At 41.3% G+C, this 23,549-nt stretch overlaps 2 protein-coding genes across 5 annotated transcripts in view; one reads left to right on the top strand and one right to left on the bottom strand.

Moving 5' to 3' along the window:
* Positions 1 to 1,985: 1,985 nt before the first annotated feature.
* On the bottom strand, positions 1,986 to 12,464 carry SVBP (small vasohibin binding protein). Of its 2 annotated transcripts, none has more exons than XM_055255450.2 (3): positions 12,255 to 12,464; positions 11,499 to 11,648; positions 1,986 to 2,448 (listed from the first exon to the last, which is right to left on the bottom strand). In XM_055255450.2, the coding sequence occupies exons 2-3, from the start codon at positions 11,610 to 11,612 to the stop codon at positions 2,362 to 2,364; spliced, it is 201 nt and encodes a 66-aa protein (XP_055111425.1). In that variant the 5' UTR covers positions 11,613 to 11,648; positions 12,255 to 12,464; the 3' UTR covers positions 1,986 to 2,361. The 2 variants fall into 2 exon arrangements, with proteins under 2 accessions (XP_055111425.1, XP_063483840.1); XM_063627770.1 differs by having other exon boundaries at positions 11,499 to 11,673; positions 12,255 to 12,459.
* Positions 12,175 to 23,549, top strand: part of ERMAP (erythroblast membrane associated protein (Scianna blood group)) — a 28,580-nt gene continuing 17,205 nt past the window's right edge. For 2 of the 3 annotated variants that reach the window (XM_063627686.1, XM_055255443.2), the window contains exon 1: positions 20,755 to 20,869. The gene's annotated coding sequence lies outside the window, so the exon portion shown is untranslated. Of the gene's footprint in view, positions 12,319 to 20,753; positions 20,870 to 23,549 lie in introns of those variants that run through there. The other variant, XM_055255442.2, reaches the window with a different exon arrangement.

The following is a 23,549-nucleotide window of genomic DNA, read 5'->3' as shown; positions in this document are numbered from 1 at the left end:
TTTCCAGACAATTATAATGTCTTTCCTGGTTATGTGAAATCTGAAAACATTTCCCATGAAACAATCTGAAAGGTGTCTGGGAAGGGAAGTAACATTTTCTGAATGCTATGGTTTGAATATGTCCCCCAAAGTTCGTGTGTTAGAAATAATCCCCAATGCAACAGTGTTAAGAGGTGGAAACTTTAAGAGATGATTAGGTTATGAGGGCTCTGCCATCATGAATGATTAATGCTGTCTGTTATTGCTGGAGTAGTCTAGTTACCTTGGGAGTGGGTTCCTAATAAAAGGCTGAAGTTTGGCCTCCTTCTTCCTCCCTTGCCCTTTCACCTTCAGCCACAGGATGATGTAGCAAGATGGCCCTCAGCAGATGTGGGCCCCTCCACCTTGGACATCCCAGCTTCCAGAACTGTAAGAAACCAATCTCTGTTCTTCATAAATTACCCAGTCTAGGCCAGGTATGTTGGCTCATCCCTGTAATCCCAGTACTTTGCGAGGCTGAGGCCGGTAGATCACTTGAGCTAGGAGTTTGAGACCAGCCTGGGCAACAAAGTCAGACCTTGTCTCTACAAAAAAAATACAAAATTAGCATGTGTGGTGGTGCAAGCCTGTGGTCCCAGCTACCCAGGAGGCTGAGGTGGGAGGATGGCTTGAGCCAGAAAGCAAAGGGGCAGAGGTTGCAGTGAGTCGAGATCATGCCACTGCACTCTAGCCTGGGCAACAGAGCCAGACCCTATTTCAAAAAACAAACCAACCAACCAACCCACAAAAACCAAACCCAATCTGAGGTTTTGTTATAACAGCACAAAGTGAACTAAGACACTGAGTATCTATTACATACATTATTTCTCAACAACACTCCTGAGAGGAAGAAAATATTCCATTATGTAGATAGGAAAAGTGCAGTTCAGAGAAGATAACTGGTAGTTGGGTACCCCAGGTCATTTGGCTCCAAAACTGCTCTTTTTAGCAAACGACAGTATTTCTGTATGTTTACAGGGACAGCTCCCCCCAACCCCCTACTTCTCTGAAAACACAAAACTCCATTCAACCAAATTTAGCAGGATGCTACAGAACCTAATTACCATTTGTGGAGATAATCTATGTAGAGATTATCCTTAATTATAACTTGGGCTCTAAAAACACATTCTCCACAGTGGTAGAATGTTTAACATCCCATTAACTCCCCAGTTTACTCCTAAAATATGCCAGAGCAATGGAAAAGTATTCTCAGTGACTTCAGAGGCAGCAGGGAGACAGAGGAGACAGGGACAGCTTGAGGTGTTTCCAGCATTTCCAGCTTAGAGGAAAGCAGTGGCAGTGTCTGGCTCTTTGCCCCATCTGAGTGGTATTTTTTCAGCTCTCTTAAGTCGTCCTCCCCCTACTCCCAAGGAATTTCTGGAAATGAAATATCCTGGAAGAACAATCTCTTCTTTTGCTCAGCATTAAAACAACTCTACAGCTAAGCATTCAGGTATGAACTACCGTTCTTGATGCAAATGTCAGCAGCAGAAACAACCTTACATTTCTACACCTAAAAATGGCAGTTGAATGGTGGAGGGCTGGTGGCTGGTTTCTGAGGGACGTCTGAATATTTCCACCATAAATCCTTTCTAGGTCTGATAAGCCACCAAAACAAAAAGCACCTGCACTCCCCTCTTGCTGTTGATGCAAGCCTGCTGCTAGCTCTCCACATCACCGGTGAGGGAATCCTAGCTTCAGGCCTCTAACCCTGACTAGTGACTCATCTGGGAATAAAGGGGTCACATATTTCTATCTGTGTGCCTACAAACTAGAGATCAGCAGGGTCTGCAAAGTTTTAGCCCCAGGAAGAATGAAAACTGGAAGCAGTCATGTTCTTTCTCTCCTCTCTGCCAAGCTCCTGAAGGAGAGAGGGTGCCTTCTGCTCACCTCAACTTTTCTTACCTATTACATTACTTTGTACTCCATTTTCTACGGCTAGGCACTTGCTAAAGTATGAGCAAATGAACATTTTATTAGTATTTTATTTGTATTTTTGGAGAAGATATAGAGTTTCATGAGAAACACTGATTTTTCTCAAACAATAGAAAAAGTGTTTTTTGTGTGTGTGTGTGTGTGTGTGTTTTGTTTTTTTTTTAAAAACCTAAAAAACAAAACCACTGTCTTAGAAGAAGAAAACAAGTCTCTTCAGCAGGCATGCAGCCAATTCAAATTGAAGGAACCAGTGAAGTACAAGTTACACACAGGAAGTGAGTTCAGATTTATCTACAAATGTCTTCTGGTCTAGTTCTGTAAGGCTCCAAATGGGCCATCTCAGCTTAAAACTGGCAACACCCTCTCAAACAAAGCTCTCAGGATCCCATCTGGTTTGAACCTGGGGCCTCATTCTCCAGGAGGCTGCATCTGTTTACAGAACTCATCAAACTGCTGCTGCTCCAGTTCTGTCATGACTCTGTTGAGGGCATAGATCTGAATGAGAGAAAGAGATACATCTGTTAGCAATGGAAGCAGCTGCACAACACATCTTCTGACATAACAGGTGGTGCCTTCTGAAGATACCAGAATTTCACCAGTAGTGGTAATGCAGGGACAGTGCTCTGGGAATAGGAAAGTTAGATATTAGTTCCATCTGGAGAATCAAGAAAGCAGCAGTGATGCAGGTGGCTTGATTTGGTCTTTAAGGGATTAGTAGGATCCCTTAAGAAAACAAGTCTCTTCAGCAAGCATGTGGCCAATTCAGATTGAGGAACCAGTGAAGTAGAAGTTACATATAGGAAGATCAGATTTATCCACAAATAATCTTCTGGTCTACTTCTGTAAGGCTGCAAATTGGCCATCTCAGCTTAAAATCTATCATGGGACATGATGGGTGGTGGGGGAGAATATTATGCGTAAATAAATGTAATGGAAAAGTATAGAGTCTGTTCTGGAAACTTCAAGTATGCCAATATAAAGGATATTATAGAGTAGGGGTTGGGGAGCTGAAGAAAGCAAGAAAATTATGTTGGGGTCTTAAATGTCATGCCAAGGAATCTGGATTTTATCTGGCAGATTCTGGAGAGCCAGCAAAGATAAGTGTGCAGGGGAGCAATGTGAATATATATATAGTATATATATACTATGTATAGTACATATAGTTTATATGTTATGAGTATATATATATAATATATAAGCTATATATACTATATATAGCTTATATATACTAATATACATACACTATACTTGCAAACCTCTGACATGACAGATCCTCCCGCCTCAGCCTCCCAAAGTGTATACATATATATAATAATGGCATATATACTGTATAGTATATATAGCTCTATAGTGTATATAGCTTATATATATACTGTATATATATACTATATACACTATAGAGCTATATATACTAATAGTGTATATATACTATATATAGTATATGGTATACTTGCAAACCTCTGACATGACAGACTCTCCCACCTTGGCCTCCCAAAGTATATACTACTAATAGTATATATACTATATAGTATATATAGCCTATATCTATAAGCCTATATATATAGATATATATGTATGTATCTATAGCTTATATATAAGCTATGTATGTATCTGTAGCTTATATATAAGCTATGTATGTATCTGTAGCTTATATATAAGCTATGTATGTATCTGTAGCTTATATATAAGCTATGTATGTATCTGTAGCTTATATATAAGCTATGTATGTATATATATATATATATGCTATATATATATATTTCAGACAGAGTCTTGCTCTGTTGTCCAGGCTGCAGTGCAGTGGCATGATCTCAGCTCACTGCAACCTCTGCCTCCCAAGTTCAAGCAATTCTCCTGCATCAGCCTTCCAAGTAGCTGGGATTACAGGTGCCCGCCACCAAACCCGGCTAAGTTTTGTATTTTTAGTAGAGACAAGGTTTCACCATGTTGGCCAGACTGGTCTCCAACTCCTGGCCTCATGTGATCCTCCCGCCTCGGCCTCCCAAAGTGCTGGGATTACAGGCGTGAGCCACTGTGCCCAGCCATAAGCAATGTGATTCTATCTGTGCTTTTAGGAGGCATCTGTTACAACAGTCCAGAAAGGAGGTCGTGGGAATATCGTCTATAGCAGGCAGTGGTGCTGGAAAGAAGATGGCAAGAGACATCCTCAGGTGAAAGGCAGGGTAACTACACCTTATTCCTCATCTTTCTTTATCCTTAATTAATCCACCCACTAAGAACAGAAACAGATCACAAAACTTCCTAATTTGTAGAAGAAAAAAATGAAAGACAGAGTGTGTGTGTGTAGACGAGCTATAACTTGATTAATTGAAGAGACAAGGAAGGGGGAAAAAATGAAAACTTAGAAGTGGGACAAAGAGAAAATACAAAATAAGAGCAGAAACGAATGAAAAAGCAACCAAACCTACAATAGAGAGGATCACCAAGACTGCAAGATGGTTCTTTGAAAATACTAAAAAAAACCTTGCAAACCTCTGACATGACAGATCAACATAAAAGGGAGTGGGCACAAATAAACATTATTAGGAACTAGAAGGAAGACTTAACTACTGACATAACAGAAATGAAAATGAAACATTATGAACTCCGTGCCAACACATTTGACAACCTAAATGAAACAAGTTCCTAGGAAAAGTAAAATGATCCAAACTGACTGGAAAGCTTGAATGATTCCTGCCATCTTTAAGACAAATGGAATTCTACACAGTGATGAAAATAGTTACTAACACTACTGCAAATGATTCTCGAAACACAGAATGTGGCTGATGAAACTGGTAAATTTTATATATATTTTACCATAATAAAAATAAACTTGAATGGTTAAAAAAATGCTGAGTGAAGACAGCCAGTCATGGTAACATATATGAAAGTTCAGAAACATGCAAAACAATATATTGTTACACTACAAAATACTTAGAGGTACACAGACAGTAAATTAACGTAGAACAGCAAGAATGATTAGCATAAAATACAGCAAAGAGGGTACTGCTGGTGGGAAGGGTGAGGTACATGACCAGGAAAGGGGTACACAAAGCTTCCCAGTTACTGGTCATGTTCTATAGTTGGGTGTTTTATTCTTAAGCCCCACACACACATTATATAAATATACTTTTAACACACACACACACACACACACACACACACATTTTTTTTGTGAGCAGAGTCTTGCTCTGTCACCAGGCTGGAGTGCAGTGACCCGATCTCGCTCATTGCGCCCTCCGCCTCCTGGTTCAAGCAATTCCCTTGCCTCAGCCTCTTGAGTAGCTGGGACTACAGGCGTGTGCCACCATGCCTGGCTAATTTTTTGTATTTTAATAGAGACGGGATTTCACGATGTTGGCCAGGATGGTCTCGATCTCCTGACCTCGTGATCTGCCCGCTCTGGCCTCCCAAAGTGCTGGGATTACAGGTGAGAGCCACTGTGCCCGGGCCCACATATATACATATATATTTGAAAACCTCCGCTTGCTTCATTCAGTAAGTATTTACTGAGAATTTGTAATCTGCACATTACTGTGCTAGGGACTGAGACGCAAATTAAATAGCTTCTCAGAGACCTCCATATCAAGGAGGCAAGATGGTAGGAGAAAGAGGAGACTCACAATGGGTCAGGGTGTCCAGGCCAAAGAATGACTCTCAGTCAAGAAGGAAACGCACCCTACAAGTGTCAAACGGTGCTTCCACTGCCAATGTGCCTTCCGTTCCCATTCACCTCCCACATCTCTCCTTCTGGAATCTAACTTTCTTCACATCTAACTTCACATCTAACTTTCTGGAATCTGCCGTCTGCAGAATTGAATAGAAACTGTCTCTTCCTCCCCACAATCTAACTTTCTGGAATCTGGCATCTTCACATCTAACTTTCTGGAACCTGGCGTCTGCAGAATTGAATAGAAACTGTCTCTTCCTCCCCACAAAGGGTCTTGTTGCATTACATTCCAGGCAATAAAGATTAAAAACAAAACAAAACAAAAAAAACAGGATGGGTGCGGCGGCTCAGACGTGTAATCCCAGGACTTTGGGAGGCTGAGGTGTCCGGATCACTTGAGGTCAGGAGTTCGAGACCAGCCTGACCAACATGGTGAAAATCCATCTCTACTAAAAATACAAAATTAGCCAGGCATGGTGGCGGATGCCTGTAATCCCAGCTACTCGGGAGGCTGATACAGGAGAATTGCTTGAACCTGGGAGGCAGAGGTTGCACTGAGTCGAGATTGTGCCACTGCACTCCAGCCTGGGTGACAGAGCGAGACTCCGTCTCAAAACAAAACAAAAACACCAACCAACCAAACAGAAAAAAACAGCAAGGCAGCTGTAGGGGGGCAAGGCAAAAAACAACAGACAAAGGTCAGAAGATGTTTAGACCACAGGCCTGCCCCTCTTTAACTACAGGACTCTACTCACATCACTTTAAAGTGAGGATAATACTGCCTACCTCACAAGGCCATATATTTGACATATTGGATTAACCAAGGTTAAATGGGAGTCACAATAACTCCTGCTTTGGAGCCCTGGTGTGAGGACTACATGTGGCTATGCATGTGTAGGCTTGGCTCGGTCCTAGCACATCTCAAGAGCTGCATGGGGCCAGCTGCTGCTTGAGTGCAGCAACGTTGCATTTCAGCAGGTCAACAGGAACTCAGCAGTTGTTCAATTTAGGGTCCACACAATAAGAGCAGGCTGCCTGCTTGGAAACACAAGATTATTCCTGATCATAATCACTGCTATTTATCAAATGCTTCCTCTGCCAAGTACTGCACTACAGGCTTTACACGTGGTATTTCTATTCCTTTTAATGGTCTTCTGAGGTAGATGTTCTCCTCATTTTACCAAGGAGGAACTGATGAACTAGGGGTTCAGAGAGGTTAAGTATCTTGTCCAACGTCACATGGAAAGAACTGGGATTTATGGAGGAGCTGAGATTTGAAGTCAGACAAAGAAATTTAACCTGTAGAACTTTACAGAAGGGTGTCAATAAGGGCATGAACAACGTCCACAACATCTATCCTTACAATATGCACAGAGGACAGTTTCATAGGGCTGTTTTTTTTTAAAACGGATTTTAACATAATTACTATGTGTACAGACAACTAAGAATAGGGAAAAACCCCAAATTAATGTTTTAACAAGTTACAAGCTGTTACTAAAGACAATATACTTGGATTAAAAAAAAAAAAAAGAGTACCATAGAGGAAGTCTCTCATTCAACCTAGCAGTTTAACCAATCTCTTTTAATAAATCCAGCACATTACAGTGGTATAAATTTATCTTTTTTAACACTCCACATAAAAACATGTGTGCCCTCTCCTACATTTAATCATTAGTAGTCTCTAAAATGGTAAAATAAATTGCATTTACATTAGCAAATGAAAGCGCAAAATTTGTACAGCTAGGCTCAGCAGCAAAAGTGAAGAATAAGAATGAAAGGCGAAAAGCTGGCGGATGCCATGCGGAGCGAGGACTTCCATGAAGGTCCGTGCCCTGTGGCCAAACACAGTCAACACGCCACCATTTTCTTGTTGCTCTTAAATGAGCAAAACCAAATTTCTTTTTTATTTAATGAAATATTAAATCTTTATTTCCCCCTAACATAATTTGTGATCAAGTAGGACAGAGGTAAGTCCCACCATCACTGGGGACAGTAGCAACATACAGACTTCAGAAACAGCCTTGAATCATCAGTAACATCCTCCCCTGGTAACATTAGAAGGAATGCATCTAATGACAAATTTGCAATGTTGTCACATTGTTCTAATTTATTTGATTAGTTTATCTGGAAAAACTTTATACATTAAGACAACAGTAAACTATTTTCTTGCTCTGAAAAAATAATGTTTTTTCACATTTTAAAACCTTTTAGTATGCTTTTGCAAAAGTAGTTGCAAGAATGTGACAGCTGGGTTTGCAGAATGTCCATGTACAAGTTTGTATTTATAAGAAACTGGTAATCTGCCTATAATTTGCCTCTACAAATAGAGCTCTTTACAATATTTTTTAAAAAACAGGCTTAAACTTTTTCCCTATTCATTCTACTTGTAGCAAAGAGTTACTTACTTTTCAAGTATTACATGGTAAAAGGCAAAAGTTTTTTTTGCCAATTTTAAGCTGTTAAGCTTTAAGACCAAACTATTTATGTGAAAAAAAATCATGCCTAGTCAATCCTGGTCAATCATTTTATAGCCAAATGCTCTTGTCTTTTAAATAATGCAGAAAAATACTAATTTGCTAAGAAGGAGCACACTGGAAAAAGCCATTTTAAAGTACTGAAGAATGAGGAGTATTTTTTTTCTACTGATGAAAATTATTAGGAAAGCTATCCTGTCTGTTGTCTTTAGCTAGTTTAAATAAATCTTTTCAAAATGATGGTCAAGAAATCTTTAGAAAACTGGAAGAGGGGATGCTCTTTTATAGCATGAAAGGAATTCCATTAATTATAGAAATTCTCATTAAATTTTGACTTTGGTTCTTCAGAAAAAATACGCATTTAACTTGTGCAGTCTGTTGTGTTTGAACACCATCTACCTGAGACAGGGGCCCAAGCGTCCCTTCATCATCAAAGGCCAAAACTGGATTCAAAGGAATTTCTGGGCTCTTACTGTTAGTGACATCTAATCTGGATGGTTTCGATCCAATGGGTAAATTTATAATTTCTTCAAAATTTTCATTCTGAACAGAGATACTCCATTTTCATTTGGTTTTCCAAATTGGGGGTGCTCTCCACAGTCAATTTTGATAGGTGTGAGGTAACCACATATGGGCTGGCAACTGGTTCTCCATTTCCCAGAGCAGTTGCTGTACACGGAAGTGTAGATAGCTCTGTTGCTCCAGCGAGAGCTCCCTTGGCTGTATCGCCATTTCTCTGGTCAATGGTTTTCTTATCTGTAGCTTCTGTTCTCCTGCTTCAGGGCTGTTTCTTATAGCAACCCTCATACTGTTCACCAAAGCACAATACACATCATCTGAGGACCCAGATCCAGGTGGGAATGGGAAGGTAAAGGACCACAGCTCTCAGGTGGTCTGCCTTAACCCAAAGGTAGATTTCAGTTTACAGATTAACTTCAAATGCACTAGTAAGTTTACTTATTATGTTTACTGCCTCCCCTTGCTGGAATGCAAGATCCATGAAGGCAAGGATTCTTTTCTGCTTTGTCATCATGTGACTCAAATTCCTAGAACAGTGCCTGGCATATACTAGCAGTTCAATTTTTTTTTTTTTTTAGACAGAGTCTAGCTCTGTCACCCAGGCTAGAATGCAGTGGCACAATCTCGGCAACCTCCATCTCCTGGGTTCAAGCAATTCTCCTGCCTCAGCCTCCCGAGTAGCTGGGACTACAGGCGCACGCCACCATACCCAGCTAATTTTTGTATTTTTAGTAGAGACAGGGTTTCACCATGTTGGCCAGGATGGTCTCAATCTCTTGATCTCATGATCCGCCTGCCTCGGACTCCCAAAGTGCTGTGATTACAGGCATGAGCCACTGCACCTGGCCAATATTTAATGAATGAATCAGATTAACAAAAATTAAAAGTTGACAATATCGGCTGAGTGCAGTGGCTCACGTCTATAATCCCAGCACTATGGGAGGCCAAGGCAGTGGTGCACGCCTGTAATCCCAGCTACTCAGGAGGCTGAGGCAGGAGAATTGCTTGCACAGGGGAGGCAGAGGTTGCAGTGAACTGAGATCGCGCCACTGCACTCCAGCCTGGGTGACAGAGCAAGACTCCATCTCAAAAAAAAGAGACTCATCATCAAAGAAATGCAAATCAAAACCACAATGAGATACCATCTCACACCAGTTAGAATGGCGATCATTAAAAAGTCAGGAAACAACAGGTGCTGGAGAGGATGTGGAGAAATAGGAACACTTTTACACTGTTGGTGGGACTGTAAACTAGTTCAACCATTATGGAAGACAATGTGGTGATTCCTCAAGGATCTAGAACTAGAAATACCATTTGACCCAGCCATCCCATTACTGGGTGTATACCCAAAGGATTATAAATCATGCTGCTATAAAGGCACATGCACACGTATGTTTATTGCAGCACTATTCACAATAGCAAAGACTTGGAACCAACCCAAATGTCCATCAATGATAGACTGGATTAAGAAAATGTGGCACATATACACCATGGAATACTATGCAGCCATAAAAAAGGATGAGTTCATGTCCTTTGTAGGGACATGGATGAAGCTGGAAACCATCATTCTCAGCAAACTATCGTAAGAACAAAAAACCAAACACCGCATGTTCTCACTCATAGGTGGGAAGTGAACAATGAGAACACTTGGACACAGGAAGGGGAACATCACACACCAGGGCCTGTTGTGGGGTAGGGGGAGGGGGGAGGGAAAGCATTAGGAGATATACCTAATGTAAATGACAAGTTAATGGGTGCAGCACACCAACATGGCACACGTATACGTATGTAACAAACCTGCATGTTATGCACATGTACCCTAGAACTTAAAGTATAATAAAAAATAAAGAGACTCCATCTCAAAAAAAAAAAGCAATGTGGCAATGTCTAGTAAAATTGAGAATGTACCCAGTAATTTTTCTAGTTAAATACCCTATAGAAATTCTAAGGCAGGTGCCAAAAGAGACACCTAAAAGCTTTTCACTACAGCAATGTTTGTAATAGCAAAAAATACTATACATAATTTAAATGTGCATCCCTGTAAGAATGAATAAATATACTAAGTAAAATGGATGCATAAAATAGACTATTATAAAAATTAATGAGAATAAACTAGATTCTTATATTGGCATGAATAGTTCTAAAAAACATAATGTAAGCAAAATGCAAAATAAAATGCAGGAATATTAATGTAAAAATTTAAAATACTATTGTATATTGTTCAAGGATATCTATTAACATATTTGAATGTAAAAGTGTAAAAAAAAAAAGTAGTTGTCCATGGGGAGGTAAAAGGATGTAAGACAGGAAATGAAGAAAGCAGACAAAACAAAGAGGGAAAAAGAGACCAGCAAGATTTTCCCTGACATTAAATACTAAAATAAAATACTCATGTCTGTATGTGGCTCAATATTGGCAGGGTAAAGTTTAAAGCTTTTTATTCTCAAGTTGATTGTAATCGTTGAGAGAACAAAGGAACGCACTGGTGAGTTTAAAGCTTGGGCCTCTACCTGGCATGAGTGGCTACTTTCCGCACCAAATCCAGAACATCTGTACTGGGGGTGTCTGACACTTGCGTGCTCTCTCTCATTCTGACCCCTTCTTTCCCCTTACATATCATTTTTTTTCCTTTCTTCCTTCCCTTGGGTCTCTACAACAAAAGCTCCGCACCAGACTGGGGTTCTGACACTAACTTGGCATGTGATTCTGGGCTGCCACCTCACCATTCTGAACCTCAGTGTTCTCCCTTCTAAATCTGGGAGAACACCCATCCTGCCTGGAGGCAAGTAGGGCTCGCTGGCAGTTCTCCTTTCTGCTGTTTCTCTACTCCAGCATCATCACCAGCAGACTACAGGCATACAGAGCCTCCGCCTTAATCTCACCTCTGCTCTTTGTCTCTGCTTCAGCTCCTGCTGGGCTGATTTCTGTTTGGCCTTCTCAACTCTGCTGACAGATTCTTTAACTTTGGTTTTTTCTTTACGTGCAGGTGGATCCATGGCTTGACTTCTGGATATTTCTTAGGAGGCTCTGATCTGGGTGGTACACAAAGAGGCGGATCTTAAAAACAAAACAAAAAATACCCTGCCAGTTACTCCTCTAATCCTTTAGCTCCGCCCCATCCTTTGCCAGGTGAGGCAGAGTGGTCTGGTGGCAAGGGCGCTGGATGTGGCGGAGTAGGAACCGAGTCCCAACGCCACAACCTCGCTGGGTGTCCCTGGACAAGTCTCCTCCCCACTCTGAGCCTTAGTTTTCTGTCTGCAAAATGGGTTAACAGTGTCTTCCTGGCCTCCCTCCAGGAGCTGCTGTGTGCGGGTGAAATGCGAAGTCCCCTGTGAAAGCGTTGCCCACTCTGCGGCGTGCGGCACCCAGCGCGGAACCGTCCTAATGGGACGCTGAGACCCAGAGGGCGCCCAGGGTCTTCCCACCGCGGCCGGCCTAACTCTGCCGCAGCAGCGGCTCCTCAGGTCAGCGGGCCGGGCCCCATCGCCAGCCGGGCCCACCCCGGCCCGCCCGGCCCCCCGACCCCGCCCCGGCCCGCCCGGCCCCAGGGGGCGGCCCCCGCCTCCTGCCCTCTTCTCTCTCCTGGAGGAAAATGGCGGCCGCGGGAGCCGCCGACCGAGGGGCTCGGGAGTCTGTACCTTTCCCGACCGGGCCGCTGGAAGTTGGAGCCTCCGCCAAGTCGCAGACAACGCCTCCGGGAGGGTAATCCTCGCCTTCTCCGCACCACTGGACCCAGCGCTGCGCGCCTGCCGCCGCTCGTCCTGGGCGGGACCGCGCGCCGGGGGGAAGGGCGGAGGGCCGAGCGCCAGGAGGCTTCTACACACAAGAGCGGCCGCGCGTGCGCAGAGAGGATGTCTGGGAAACCGCGTAGAGGGCGGGGCGGGGCAAGCCGGTGCCGGGGCGGGGCAGGGGCGGAGCCACGTCGGGGTGGGTGGTGTTTACGGCTAACAAAAGCTTTTTCCCGTTATATTTTCAGCAACAGCTACTAGGTTTTAGAGGGTGAGATCTGAATCCTGGAATTGGAATTGCTCAGAATTCGAATTCCAAGCTTCAATTTCTTAATTCGAAAAGTGGGGATTGATGATTGCCACCTTCTTCATTCATGAGTTTATTGGGAGGATCGAGATCCCGTTTGCCACAGTGCTTTGAAAAAGGAACCCTTGACAGAAGTACCAATAGCCAGTATAAATACAGAGAACATTCACGTTCAACTGATTACCGAGGAGATGTAAATTAAAATAGCTGGCTGTAATTTTCCATGTATTACATTAGCAAGGATTGACAAAAATGATAATAGCTACCTTACATTTGGGCTTACTATATTCCAGGCACTGTTCTTACAGCTTCACATTTATTAACTAATTCCTCATAATAAGTGTGTATAATATATACGTGTATATTATTATCCCCATTTACACATAAGGGAACAGAAGCACTGAAAAGTGAGTTGTCCCGGGTCGCACAGCTCCTAAGTGCTGGAGCAAGTATTTCAGCCAGGATTCTCATAGGACAATGGCCTCATCCAAAGTAAAACCCTGTTTGGGTCCACTATTTGTTCCTCTATCAAACTGGCAGGAATTGAAACAACTGATAGATGCTAAGCAAGCAATGAACTCAGCCCAGATGGACACACGCTTCCAGTCAAACTGTAAATCGTTAACAGCCTTTCTGGAGGTCAGTGTAGTACTAGGTATCAAAAGCCTTAAAAGTGAGCACAACCCCCCAAAAAGACAAATACTGCATGTTTCCATTCGTATGAAGTATGTAAAGCAATCAAAGTCTAAGAAACAGAAAGTAGAATGGTGATTGCCAGTGGCTAGGAGAGAGGGAAAAGAGGAATTGTTTAAAGGGTATAGAATTTTAGGTGTGTAAGGTGAAAAAGTTCTAGAGATCTGCTGCACAATGTTTATTTTATATTTATTTAATTTTTAAAAAATAGATGGGGTCTTGCTCTGTCACCCAGGCTGGAGTGCAGTGGTGCGATCATAACTCACTGTAACCTGGGCTCAAGCAATCCTCCCACCTCAGCCTCCAAAGTATCTGGGACTACAGGTACACACCATCAGGCCTGGCTAATTTTTAAAAAATTTTTTGTAGAGATGGAGTCTCACCATGTTTCCCAGGGTGATCTGGAAATCCTGGGCTCAAGTGATCCTCCTGCCTCAGCCTCCCAGAGTGCTGGGATTACAGATGTGAGCAATTGCGCCCAGCTTTTCCAAAATTTCTACAGTAAACATTTATACTTTAGCAATCAGAGGAAAGTACAATAAATGTCTTTTTAAAAACCCTATACAAATACTGATTTGATTATTATTAATAAAAGTAACCAAGTCAGAGCCTATTTCAGAAATCTTGATGTAGTACTGGTATTTTACATAGGTGTCACATGGTATGGTTTATAACGTTCATATAAGCAATGAACTAGATTACAGCTGGAGACAGGGCAGGACCTTTAGAAGCCAGCTAAATGCAGACCAGCTATAGGGAATGGAGGAGTGGAAAGCCACATGGAAGACTGGAAAAGTAGTGGTGCCATTGAGCCAGTGCTGAAAGTGGAGAAGGTGTGATGAGTTGGTTTGGGAAAGGGTGAGGAAGAGGATAAGTTAGGAGTGTGTGTGTGTGTGTGCGCGCGCGCGCAAGAGAGAAAGACCGAGAGAGAGAAAGAGCTAGATTACGCTTCAAGTGGCAATAGGCAAGAAGAATTGTCCAGTGAGCAATTACAAGATTCCAGAAAAGCACAGAACTGGAGATACCAGTCTGGGATTCTACATTCTTTATTGGGAAAGTGAAGGTTGGAGCCAGGAGGGAGTTAACGTTGAGGCTGAACACTATCAAAGTCCCATCTCTATTCTTTCCATGAATTTATGCTTTGTCTGTCTCTTTTGTGTCTACCAGTGGACTCTTGGCCAGGCTGCAGAATTTCCTGGTTTGTTGAATGACTAGCAAGGGTTTATAGTAATATAACTAGAATATTTTTACAGTTGAAGTATATACTACACTAAGATTATATTCACTTTATTGAATAACATTTTTTCTAGAGTCAAAAAATTATCTATTTTTATTTGCTTAATGATCTATGCATCCATTGTTTATTTTTTATTTTTAGAGATGGGCTCAAGTGATCCTCCCGCTTCAGCCCCTCAGTGGCTGGTACTACAGATGTGAGGCACCATACCCAGCTATCTATGCATCTATTGTTAACTCCTTCACAAACTCTCCATTAGAGCTATAAAATATCTCTTGATCTGGTCACATGAAACAGGTCATTTACTAGTGTCTTTTTTTCTTTCTTGGCAACATCCCTCCTTAGACTCATCCTCTCTTTGCTCCAAACTCCTCTGCTTAGCCTTGCTTCACAGCTCTTGTCCTAGGATTAGGAACCTAACCACATTCTGGGGATTCTCTTCTTGTTTCTCCTGTGCCAAATCCCCTGCTCTCTGGATCTTATGTTTTTCCATTCTTGGTTTATTCTCTCATTTTGGAGGAGTATGTTCTTCACTAACTCCCCAGAAAGGGTTCATGGAAGGTAAATTTTTGAGTCCTTGCTTGTCTAAAAATGGCTTTATTTTCTTTCATCCTTGAGTGACAGATTTCCACGTTGGAAATTATTTTCCCTCCGAAGTTTAACGGCATTGATTCATTGTCATCTAGCTTCTCATGTGGCTACTCTTGAGGAGATTGATTTATTCTGACTTGTGTTACTTTCCATATATTTTGTTTGTTAACTTGTTAATTTGTTTAGGATATTTTTTCCTTTATCCTTGATGTTTTGAACGTTCATAATAAACTGTCCTATAAGTATTTTTCATTCATTATGCTAAGCACTCAGTGGCCCCTTGCAATTGGGAAACAAAGTCTTCAATTCTGGGAAACGTTCTCTGTGATCAGTTTCTCTCTCTTTTTTTTTTTAAACAAATAGAGACAGGGTCTCCCTATGTTGGCCAGGCTGGTCTTGAACTCCTGGCTTCAAGTGATCCTCCTGCCTCAGCCTCCCAAAGTACTCGGATTACAGGCATGAGCTGCCGCACCCAGCCAGTTTCCCTGTTTTTAAATTTTTCTTCATGTTCCATTTCCTGGTTTTGTTTATTCTACTTTACAAGAGATTTTCCTGAGCTGTATCCCCTGGTTCTTCTATTGAGTTTTTTCATTTCTGCTACAAAAATGTTAATTTCCAAGAGTTTTTGTTTGATCCCCGACTTTCCTTTTTGGTAGCCTCTTGCTCTTATGTTGTGGATTCAGGATCTTCTCTTATTTCATGTTTCTGAGGATTCCAATTGTAATTTTCTGCTGTTTTCTTCTGCTTCCTAGATCGTCTCTGTCGTTTATTTTGGTCTCTGGCTTTCAAGTTGGAGTTTATCCTCAGACACTAACAGCTACCATTGAGTATCAGCCCCTATTTTAAGTATTTTGCATGTTTTAGCTAATTTAATCCTTGCAACAACCCGGGAAGTAGAGCCAGGCCCTGGTCCCTCTCATCCCAAGCCTGGAAGGTTCTTAGTTGAGAATCAGCTTTCTTCTTGCTGATGTCAAGGGTTGATGTCAGGAACCCTTTATCTGATGTTTCCCCCAATCCTGCCTCCCTCTGCAGGCACCTGGGTTAGAGTTCAGTTTTTCCTAGATCTATTACTAGTGAGCCCTCTGCTTTCCTTCATTAAAAAAATGTATTGACATCTCTATTGCACAGTTACTTACTGTCCTGTTCTCTTTGTCCTTATAGGCTTTTCCTTTTGCACCCCAAGATTGTCGTTTTAGATCATTTTGGGAGGTAACAGAGATAAGCATTTGTGTTCAATGAGACATGTTTAATTAACTGGAAATCCAGAGCTCTCTCTTTTTAAGTCAGGAAGCATATAGACCAAAAAAATTACAGTAATTATTACTAGATTCTGAGATTACGATTATGAGTGATATCTTTATCTATGTCTGTATCTATTTTTCTCACTTGTAGAGTTAGAAGTCTAAAAAGAACATTCCAGATAAACTCATTTTATGATGTGATTTAGACTATCTGATAAAATGCTTCTGGAGAAAGCAGTAAAAATATTAATTATGACAAGTTATAAATTGGTACAATTACTTTGGAAAACAATTTAGTATCATCTATAACCTGGCAATACCACTTCTAGGTATATATTCTGAGAAATGCTTTACATTTAAAAATTACTGAGGACCTCAGAGAGCTTCAGTTTATATGAGTTATATTTTTTGAAATTTTCCATATTAAAAATTAAAACTGACTGGGTGTGGTGGCTCATGCCGGTAATCCAGCATTTTGGGAGGCCAAGGTGCGAGGATCACTTTAGGCCAGGAGTTTGAGACCAGCCTGGGCAACATAGTAAGATCCCATCTCTACAAAAAAGTTTTTAAAAATAGCTGGGCTTGGTGGCATGCACCTGTAGTCCTAGCTACTAGGGAGGCTGAGGCAAGAGGATCACTTGAGCCTAGGAGTTCAAGGCTGCAGTGAGCTATGATTGTGCCTTTGCACTCCAGCCTGGGCAACAGAGCTAGACCCTAGTTCTAAAAAAAAAAAAAAAAAAATGAAAACTAAGAAAAATTAAATATAATTATTACTTCTTTTAAAAATAAAAATAATAAATTACATAACAACAAAACATATATTTATGAAAAGCAACTTTTTTGAAACAAAAATATTACTGAGAAGAGTGGCACTGCTCTATATTTATATAAATCTTTTTTTAAAAATTAATTAATTTTTTTTTTTTTTTTAGACAAAGTCTCACTCTTTCACCCAGGCTGGAGTGTGGTGGTGTGATCTCGGCTCACTGCAACCTCCACCTCCCAGGTTCACGCAATTCTTGTGCCTCAGCCTCCTGAGTAGCTGGGATTATAAGTGTGTGCCACCACGCCTGGGTAGTTTTTGTATTTTTAGTAGAGACAGGATTTCGCAGTGTTGGCCAGGATGGTCTTGAACTCCTGACCTCAGGTGACCTGCCTGGCTCAGCCTCCCAAAGTGCTGGGATTACAGGCGTGAGCCACCACGCCTGGCCCTAATTAATTTTTAATTGACACATATGGTACATATTTATGGGGTACAGAGTAATATTTTGATACATGCAATGTGTAGTGATCAGATCAGGGTAATTAGCATATTCATCTGAAACATTGATCATTTCTGTGTTTTGGGGACATTCAATATCCTTTCTTCTTTATTTGAAACTACATAATATATTATCGTTAACTATGGTCATCCTACAGTGCTATAAGACACTAGAAGTTGTCCTACCTAGCTGTAATTTTGTGTTATTGAACAAATCTCTCCCTATCCTCCCCTTCCCTCTCCAGCCTCTAGTAACCTCTGTTCTGCTTTTCACTTCTATGAGATTAACTTTTTTTTTTTTAACATCTAACTATGAGTGAGAACATGTGGTGTTTAACTTTCTGGGCCTGGCTTATTTCACTTAACCTACTGTTTTCTAGTTCCATCCATGTCACTTTGAATGACGGGATTTTATTCTTTTTAATGGCTATAAATATTTCAGATGTCTGGCTTAATAGAAGACAGCTGTATTCTCAAGCCGGCTATATCTTTCAATCTGCTGCAGTATGTTTTGTGGTTGAAGTGTATGCAATTGGAAAAGGAGCATTTCAATAGCTTTTTCAGATAATTGTGGATATTCTTTGATAAGACACCAAAACTCAGCAAGTGGTAGTTTTTTAAAGCTTAGTTGTGACATGAAATCTGAAACCATAGCAATGACCTTTTTTATACTGTATTACAGCAACACTCACAGTTTTTTCTTGCATTTTGAATGAATGTTTTACCCATGCAGGGTTTTGTCAACACAGCCATTGGTCATTTGGAAACTGCTGAGTCACTGAGTTATGCAGATCTTCTAAATGTTGACACATTTCATTATACAACATCAAAAAATCACATTTATTAATACCAATACCAATCTCATCAGAAAAGCCTTTTGCTGTTGTGAGGGTATCAAGCTCATAACAGCAGATAAAAATTTTCCAAAATTCTAATTTCCGCTCAAAAGATTGAATGTTCTCATTGACAACAAAAACACTGTCAGTTGCTTTTCCTGAAGTGACAGGTGCACTTTATTCACTTTGGAGAAAATGCCTGCCAAATACCCAAGTCTGAATAATTGTACTTTGTCTTTCAGCTGTACTTTCAGGTAAGAATGGTGCTCCATGAGTCAAGCGATTACTTCAGCTCACAACCCAATCACTTAAGGTTTTTTCCTCGAGAAAGTCATCATACTTTGATACGCAGCATAACTGTTTATGTATCCTTCCCATTTTGTCACACAAAGTATTAAAAAGATGTGTATCTAAGAGTTGAAATTTAATAAAATTTGTAACTTCTCCTACAGTTTGGTGCCACTTCCTGATTTGTGCTAGCTGTTTTACCCACTGTTGCTTTTGCAGTGTCCTTGAAAATGTCAATACCGTGAAAAAGGCAAATAATGTCTTTATTATGATGAATATAGTTTTAACCTGGATGATAGGGCCTCAGGGACTTCAAGGGTTCATGGACCACAAATTAAGAACTGGTGCTCTAGAGAAAGTCTTGCACATGTGAGCAGGAAATATCTATCAAGAATGTTCAGGGCATGAGGCCGGGCGCGGTGGCTCACGCCTGTAATCCCAGCACTTTGGGAGGCTGAGGTGGGCGGATCACAAGGCCAGGAGATCGAGACCAACCTGGCTAACATGGTGAAACCCTGTCTCTACTAAAAATACAACAAAAATTAGCTGAGCATGGTGGCGGGCGCCATAGTCCCAGCTACTACGGAGGCTGAGGCAGAATGGCATGAACCCAGGAGGCGGAGCTTGCAGTGAGCCGAGATCGCACCACTGCACTCCAGCCTGGGCGATAGAGCGAGACTCTGTCTCAAAAAAAAAAAAAAAAAAAAGTTCAAGGCAGTACTATTTTTAAAAGCAAAAGCCCAGAAACAACCCACATTTCTATCATTAAGGGACGAGAGAAACTGTTGGTAGATTTATATAATGGTTGACTACATAGCAGTGAATGAATATCCTAGCGCTCTGTGAAACAACCTGGATTAATTTCAGTGTCTTAATTTGTACACCCCCAGAACAGAGTGTGAGGTGTGAGACAAGTCTTTCAGTTCAAGAGTGTATTTAGGAGGTAATCGCAGGAAGCAGAAATGGGAGTGAGCAAAAAAGGAAGAAAAGTCAATAAAAGGTGCAGTATGGAGCTACTTACCACTATGAACCACTGTGCTCAGTCCCATTGGGAACCCTCGGAGGAATCATGTCGAATACAGCTCAGCTGAAGGTGCAAGGCTGGAGCATTTTGTCTTGACTCCCCTCACTGTTATAGTCTCCAAGGTGTTAGCTTTGGTGAACTCCTGGGCTGCACAGCCTTCCAAGGCTTTGTAGAAAGCCCCCAGACAGGCAAGCAAAAAATGCCATGGCCTATGAGGTGACATGCTAGCAGCTTGCCAGCAAGTCTCAGCTATACCAAAATTGGGTGGGCTGAGGGGACATGGTGTGGGCCACCACAGATGTCTGCTAGACTCAGAAGCTAATGTTGAATAAAAAAAGGGAATCATTGGGAATTATGTACAATGGGCTCCATTATAAAGTTCAAAGGACATAAAAATGTATAATGTATTGTTAATGATATAATTATGGAGATTATGAACATACAGCTAAGGATATTATGAAAGCAAGACAGGCAGGAAGCATTTATCACATGTTGGAAAACAGCAAGCTTGCATATCAGAAGGCACATGTCAGGGTGTAGCTGGAGATAAAGATAGTGAGTTAAAGAAGGTGGCTAATTGGTGGATGTCTTTGAAACCAATCTTCCAATTTACTCCGATTTGACAAGTAAAGGGGGAAGGTTTTCAGAAAGAATGTGATAGGATCAAAACTCATCAAAGGGAATTACTATTGGCAGCATTGGAGGAAAAGGGAGCGGAGGGGCAAACGTCCCTTATACCCGGTCAGTCATACTCAGTGGTTCCCTCATTTTGGGAGCCTCCCCTTTGCTCTATTCTTTTATCAGGGACAGACAGACAGGGTGTGGCTTGCTGGTTTACAGGGGCAGCTAGAAGGGAGTTCTGTGGTGGCAAAGAGAGCCCTGGCCTCTCATATTTCATGAAATATGAACTTTTCCCGGCCCACATCCCTAGGCCTTCCTGATGCGCTTGCCTGTTCCCTGGTCTCTCCGCATGGGGAAGGAGTGTTCCCAGCTTGCAAACTCCAGCTTTGCCTGTGAGAGGAACAAGCGTCCCTGATCCAGAAGGTGGTGAGTTCTCCCCTCTCTCTTCGTGCTTTTTAGTCCTTTAACTTTCTCAGGATCCTCCGGTTTAGTAGAGAAATAATCCCCTTTCTCCTTACACACAAGAACATTTTCAAGGGCGAAATGGGGCAGCTGTTAGCTATCACTAAAGAAACACAAAAGGAGACAAATGACAAGATTGCTGGATGGGTTTTGTTGAAGGACTCTTATTGAAGTAGTATTGTCATCATTATTAAATTACAGCCAACATTTATTTAGCTCTTACTATTTGCTGGACCCTGTGCTGTGTGCTTATTTAGACTGATCATTTGCAGATTTGCAGGGTCATATTAAACTGCTTGGGATTGTCAAGAGAACATCTATTACAATCTTTTTTCTGATTTAGAAGTTTTAAAGATTAAACTGTTTCAAACTTAAAATGTAAATAACTATCTGGGGGAAAATGTTTCCAACATGTGTAGTGGAAAAAAATGGTTAGTATATGAAGAATTTTGCAACCATTAAGAAATAAATGTCCCAATAGAAAAACGAACAAATTACACAGATAGGTAATTGACCAAGTCCAAATAACCAGTGAGTAATCAAAGAAATACAAATTGAAATGAAACACCATCAAATAAAAAAAAGAGAGAGATGGCATTTTGTTACTCATCAAATTGGCAAATTTTTTTTTAAAATGATAATATCCAGTGATGGTAAGGTTGTGGGAAAACAAGAAATTTCATATGATACTTTGGTAAGTCGATATGACTTTCTGGAGGGCAATTTGTCAGTGCAAATGAAGTCTTCCCACTTTAAAGATGGGAAACTCAAGGCCTAAGAATCTAAGTGACTTGCTTAAAGTTACAAAGTCACAGCTGGGCGCAGTGGCTCACACCTGTAATCCCAACACTTTGGGAGGCCGAGGTGGGCAGATCACAAGGTCAGGAGTTTGAGACCATCCTGGCCAACATGGTGAAACTCTGTCTCTACTACAAATACAAAACTTAGCTGGTCGTGGTGGTGCGCTCCTGTAGTCCCAGGTACTCGGGAGGCTGAGGCAGGAGAATTGCTTGAACCTGGGAGGCGGAAGTTGCAGTGATCTGAGATCGTGCCACTGCACTCCAGCCTAGCGGCAGAGTGAAACTCCGTCTCAAAAAAGAAAAAAAATGTTACAAAGTCACAGAGCAGTAAGGGACCAAGCCAAGACTAGGACTAAGCCATCTGATACTAGCCCTCAATCCACTGTCACTTATAGCAATGTTTATAATAGCGGTGTATTGGAAAACAACCTAAATGTCCACAATATCGAATTATTTTAAAGCTTTACATCTTATATCCTAATTTCTAAAATTCTATGTCCATGATAGAATCCTAAAGTCACATAAAGAAGATTTGATTGCTTTGGGAAATGCACATAATGTAGCACTTGGTGAAAATATCAGGTATCAAAACAGTATATAAAGTATTTATTTATTTATTTATTTATTTATTTATTTATTTATTTAAGACAGCGTCTTGCTCTGTCGTCCAGACTGGAGTGCAGGGGTACGATCACGGCTCACTGCGGCCTCAACCTCCTGGGCTCAGGTGATCCTCCTACCTCAGCCTCCCAAGCAGCTGGGACCATAGGCACATACCACCATAGCCAGCTGATTTATTTTTGTATTTTTTGTAGCAACAGGGGTTTGCCATGTTGCCCAGGCTGATCTCAAACTCCAGGGCTCAAGCAATCTTCCCACCTCTACCTCAAAGTGCTGGGATTACAGGCCGAGCCACTGTGCACAGTCATGGTTTGTTTGTTTGTTTGTTTTACAAAAAGTTATGTACATGCATAGAAAGAATATTTGTAGAAACATTATCTTTGGGTAGAGGAATTACAGATGATTTGAAATTTTTGTCCTTGTTTTGGATCATTTCCAGATTTTCCTACAATAAGTAAGACAGAAAAAGCCCCAAACTGTGGCATATACATTGAACTTTAGGAAGTAAATCATTTTATATTTGTTGGGGAAAATTTCTTTGTAAAGGAGTTCCATGATAATCACTCTGTAAAGTGAGGTGGTCATTTGCTCATTTTGTAACTCATGATACAGGGCTATGCAGGCATGCATTCATTCATCTGTTTATCCATGTTTTACATTCTATCTGCTTCCAGAAAGGATCCTGGCAATTCACTTGCATGGTACCCTGAAGTGTGTACAATTGCCTTTCCTGTTCTAAGCGTAAAAGAGAATATTACCCACTTTTCAGAGATGTTGTCAGTACTGAACACAATATATATAGAGAACAAATGCAATAAATAAGAACTATTATTGATTTAGAGCAATATCATAATTAGAAACATATTTATGATTTAGTGTTATTTCACAGCCATTAATAGGATGTTGACTACTATAATATTGATATGTTACATGTTAGAAGAGATAGAGGAAGGGGCCATCCTGGCAAACTAGATTAGAAGAATAAATCCTGGCTGGGCGCAGTGGCTCACGCCTGTAATCCCAGCACTTTGGGAGGACGAGGCGGGCGGATCACAAGGTCAGGAGATCAAGACCATCCTGGCTAACACGGTGAAACCCCGTCTCTACTAAAAATACAAAAAATTAGCTGGGCGTGGTGGCGGGCGCCTGTAGTCCCAGCTACTCTGGAGGCTGAGGCAGGAGAATGGCGTGAACCCGGGAGGCGGAGCTTGCAGTGAGCTGAG

Source organism: Symphalangus syndactylus, chromosome 12, assembly GCF_028878055.3.
Source record: "Symphalangus syndactylus isolate Jambi chromosome 12, NHGRI_mSymSyn1-v2.1_pri, whole genome shotgun sequence".
NCBI classification, from domain to species: Eukaryota; Metazoa; Chordata; class Mammalia; order Primates; family Hylobatidae; genus Symphalangus; species Symphalangus syndactylus.
Note: the sequence above shows the minus strand (reverse complement) of the source record. Positions and strands in the feature narration are given on the sequence as shown.

Excerpts from the sequence above, each read along its gene's own strand:
- SVBP (XM_055255450.2), bottom strand. The coding sequence starts at position 11,612 with ATGGATCCACCTGCACGTAAAGAAAAAACCAAAGTTAAAGAATCTGTC. Across the intron at positions 2,449-11,498 it reads AGCAGAGACAAAGAGCAGAG|ATCTATGCCCTCAACAGAGT; the intron begins GTGAGATTAAGG and ends TCTCTCATTCAG.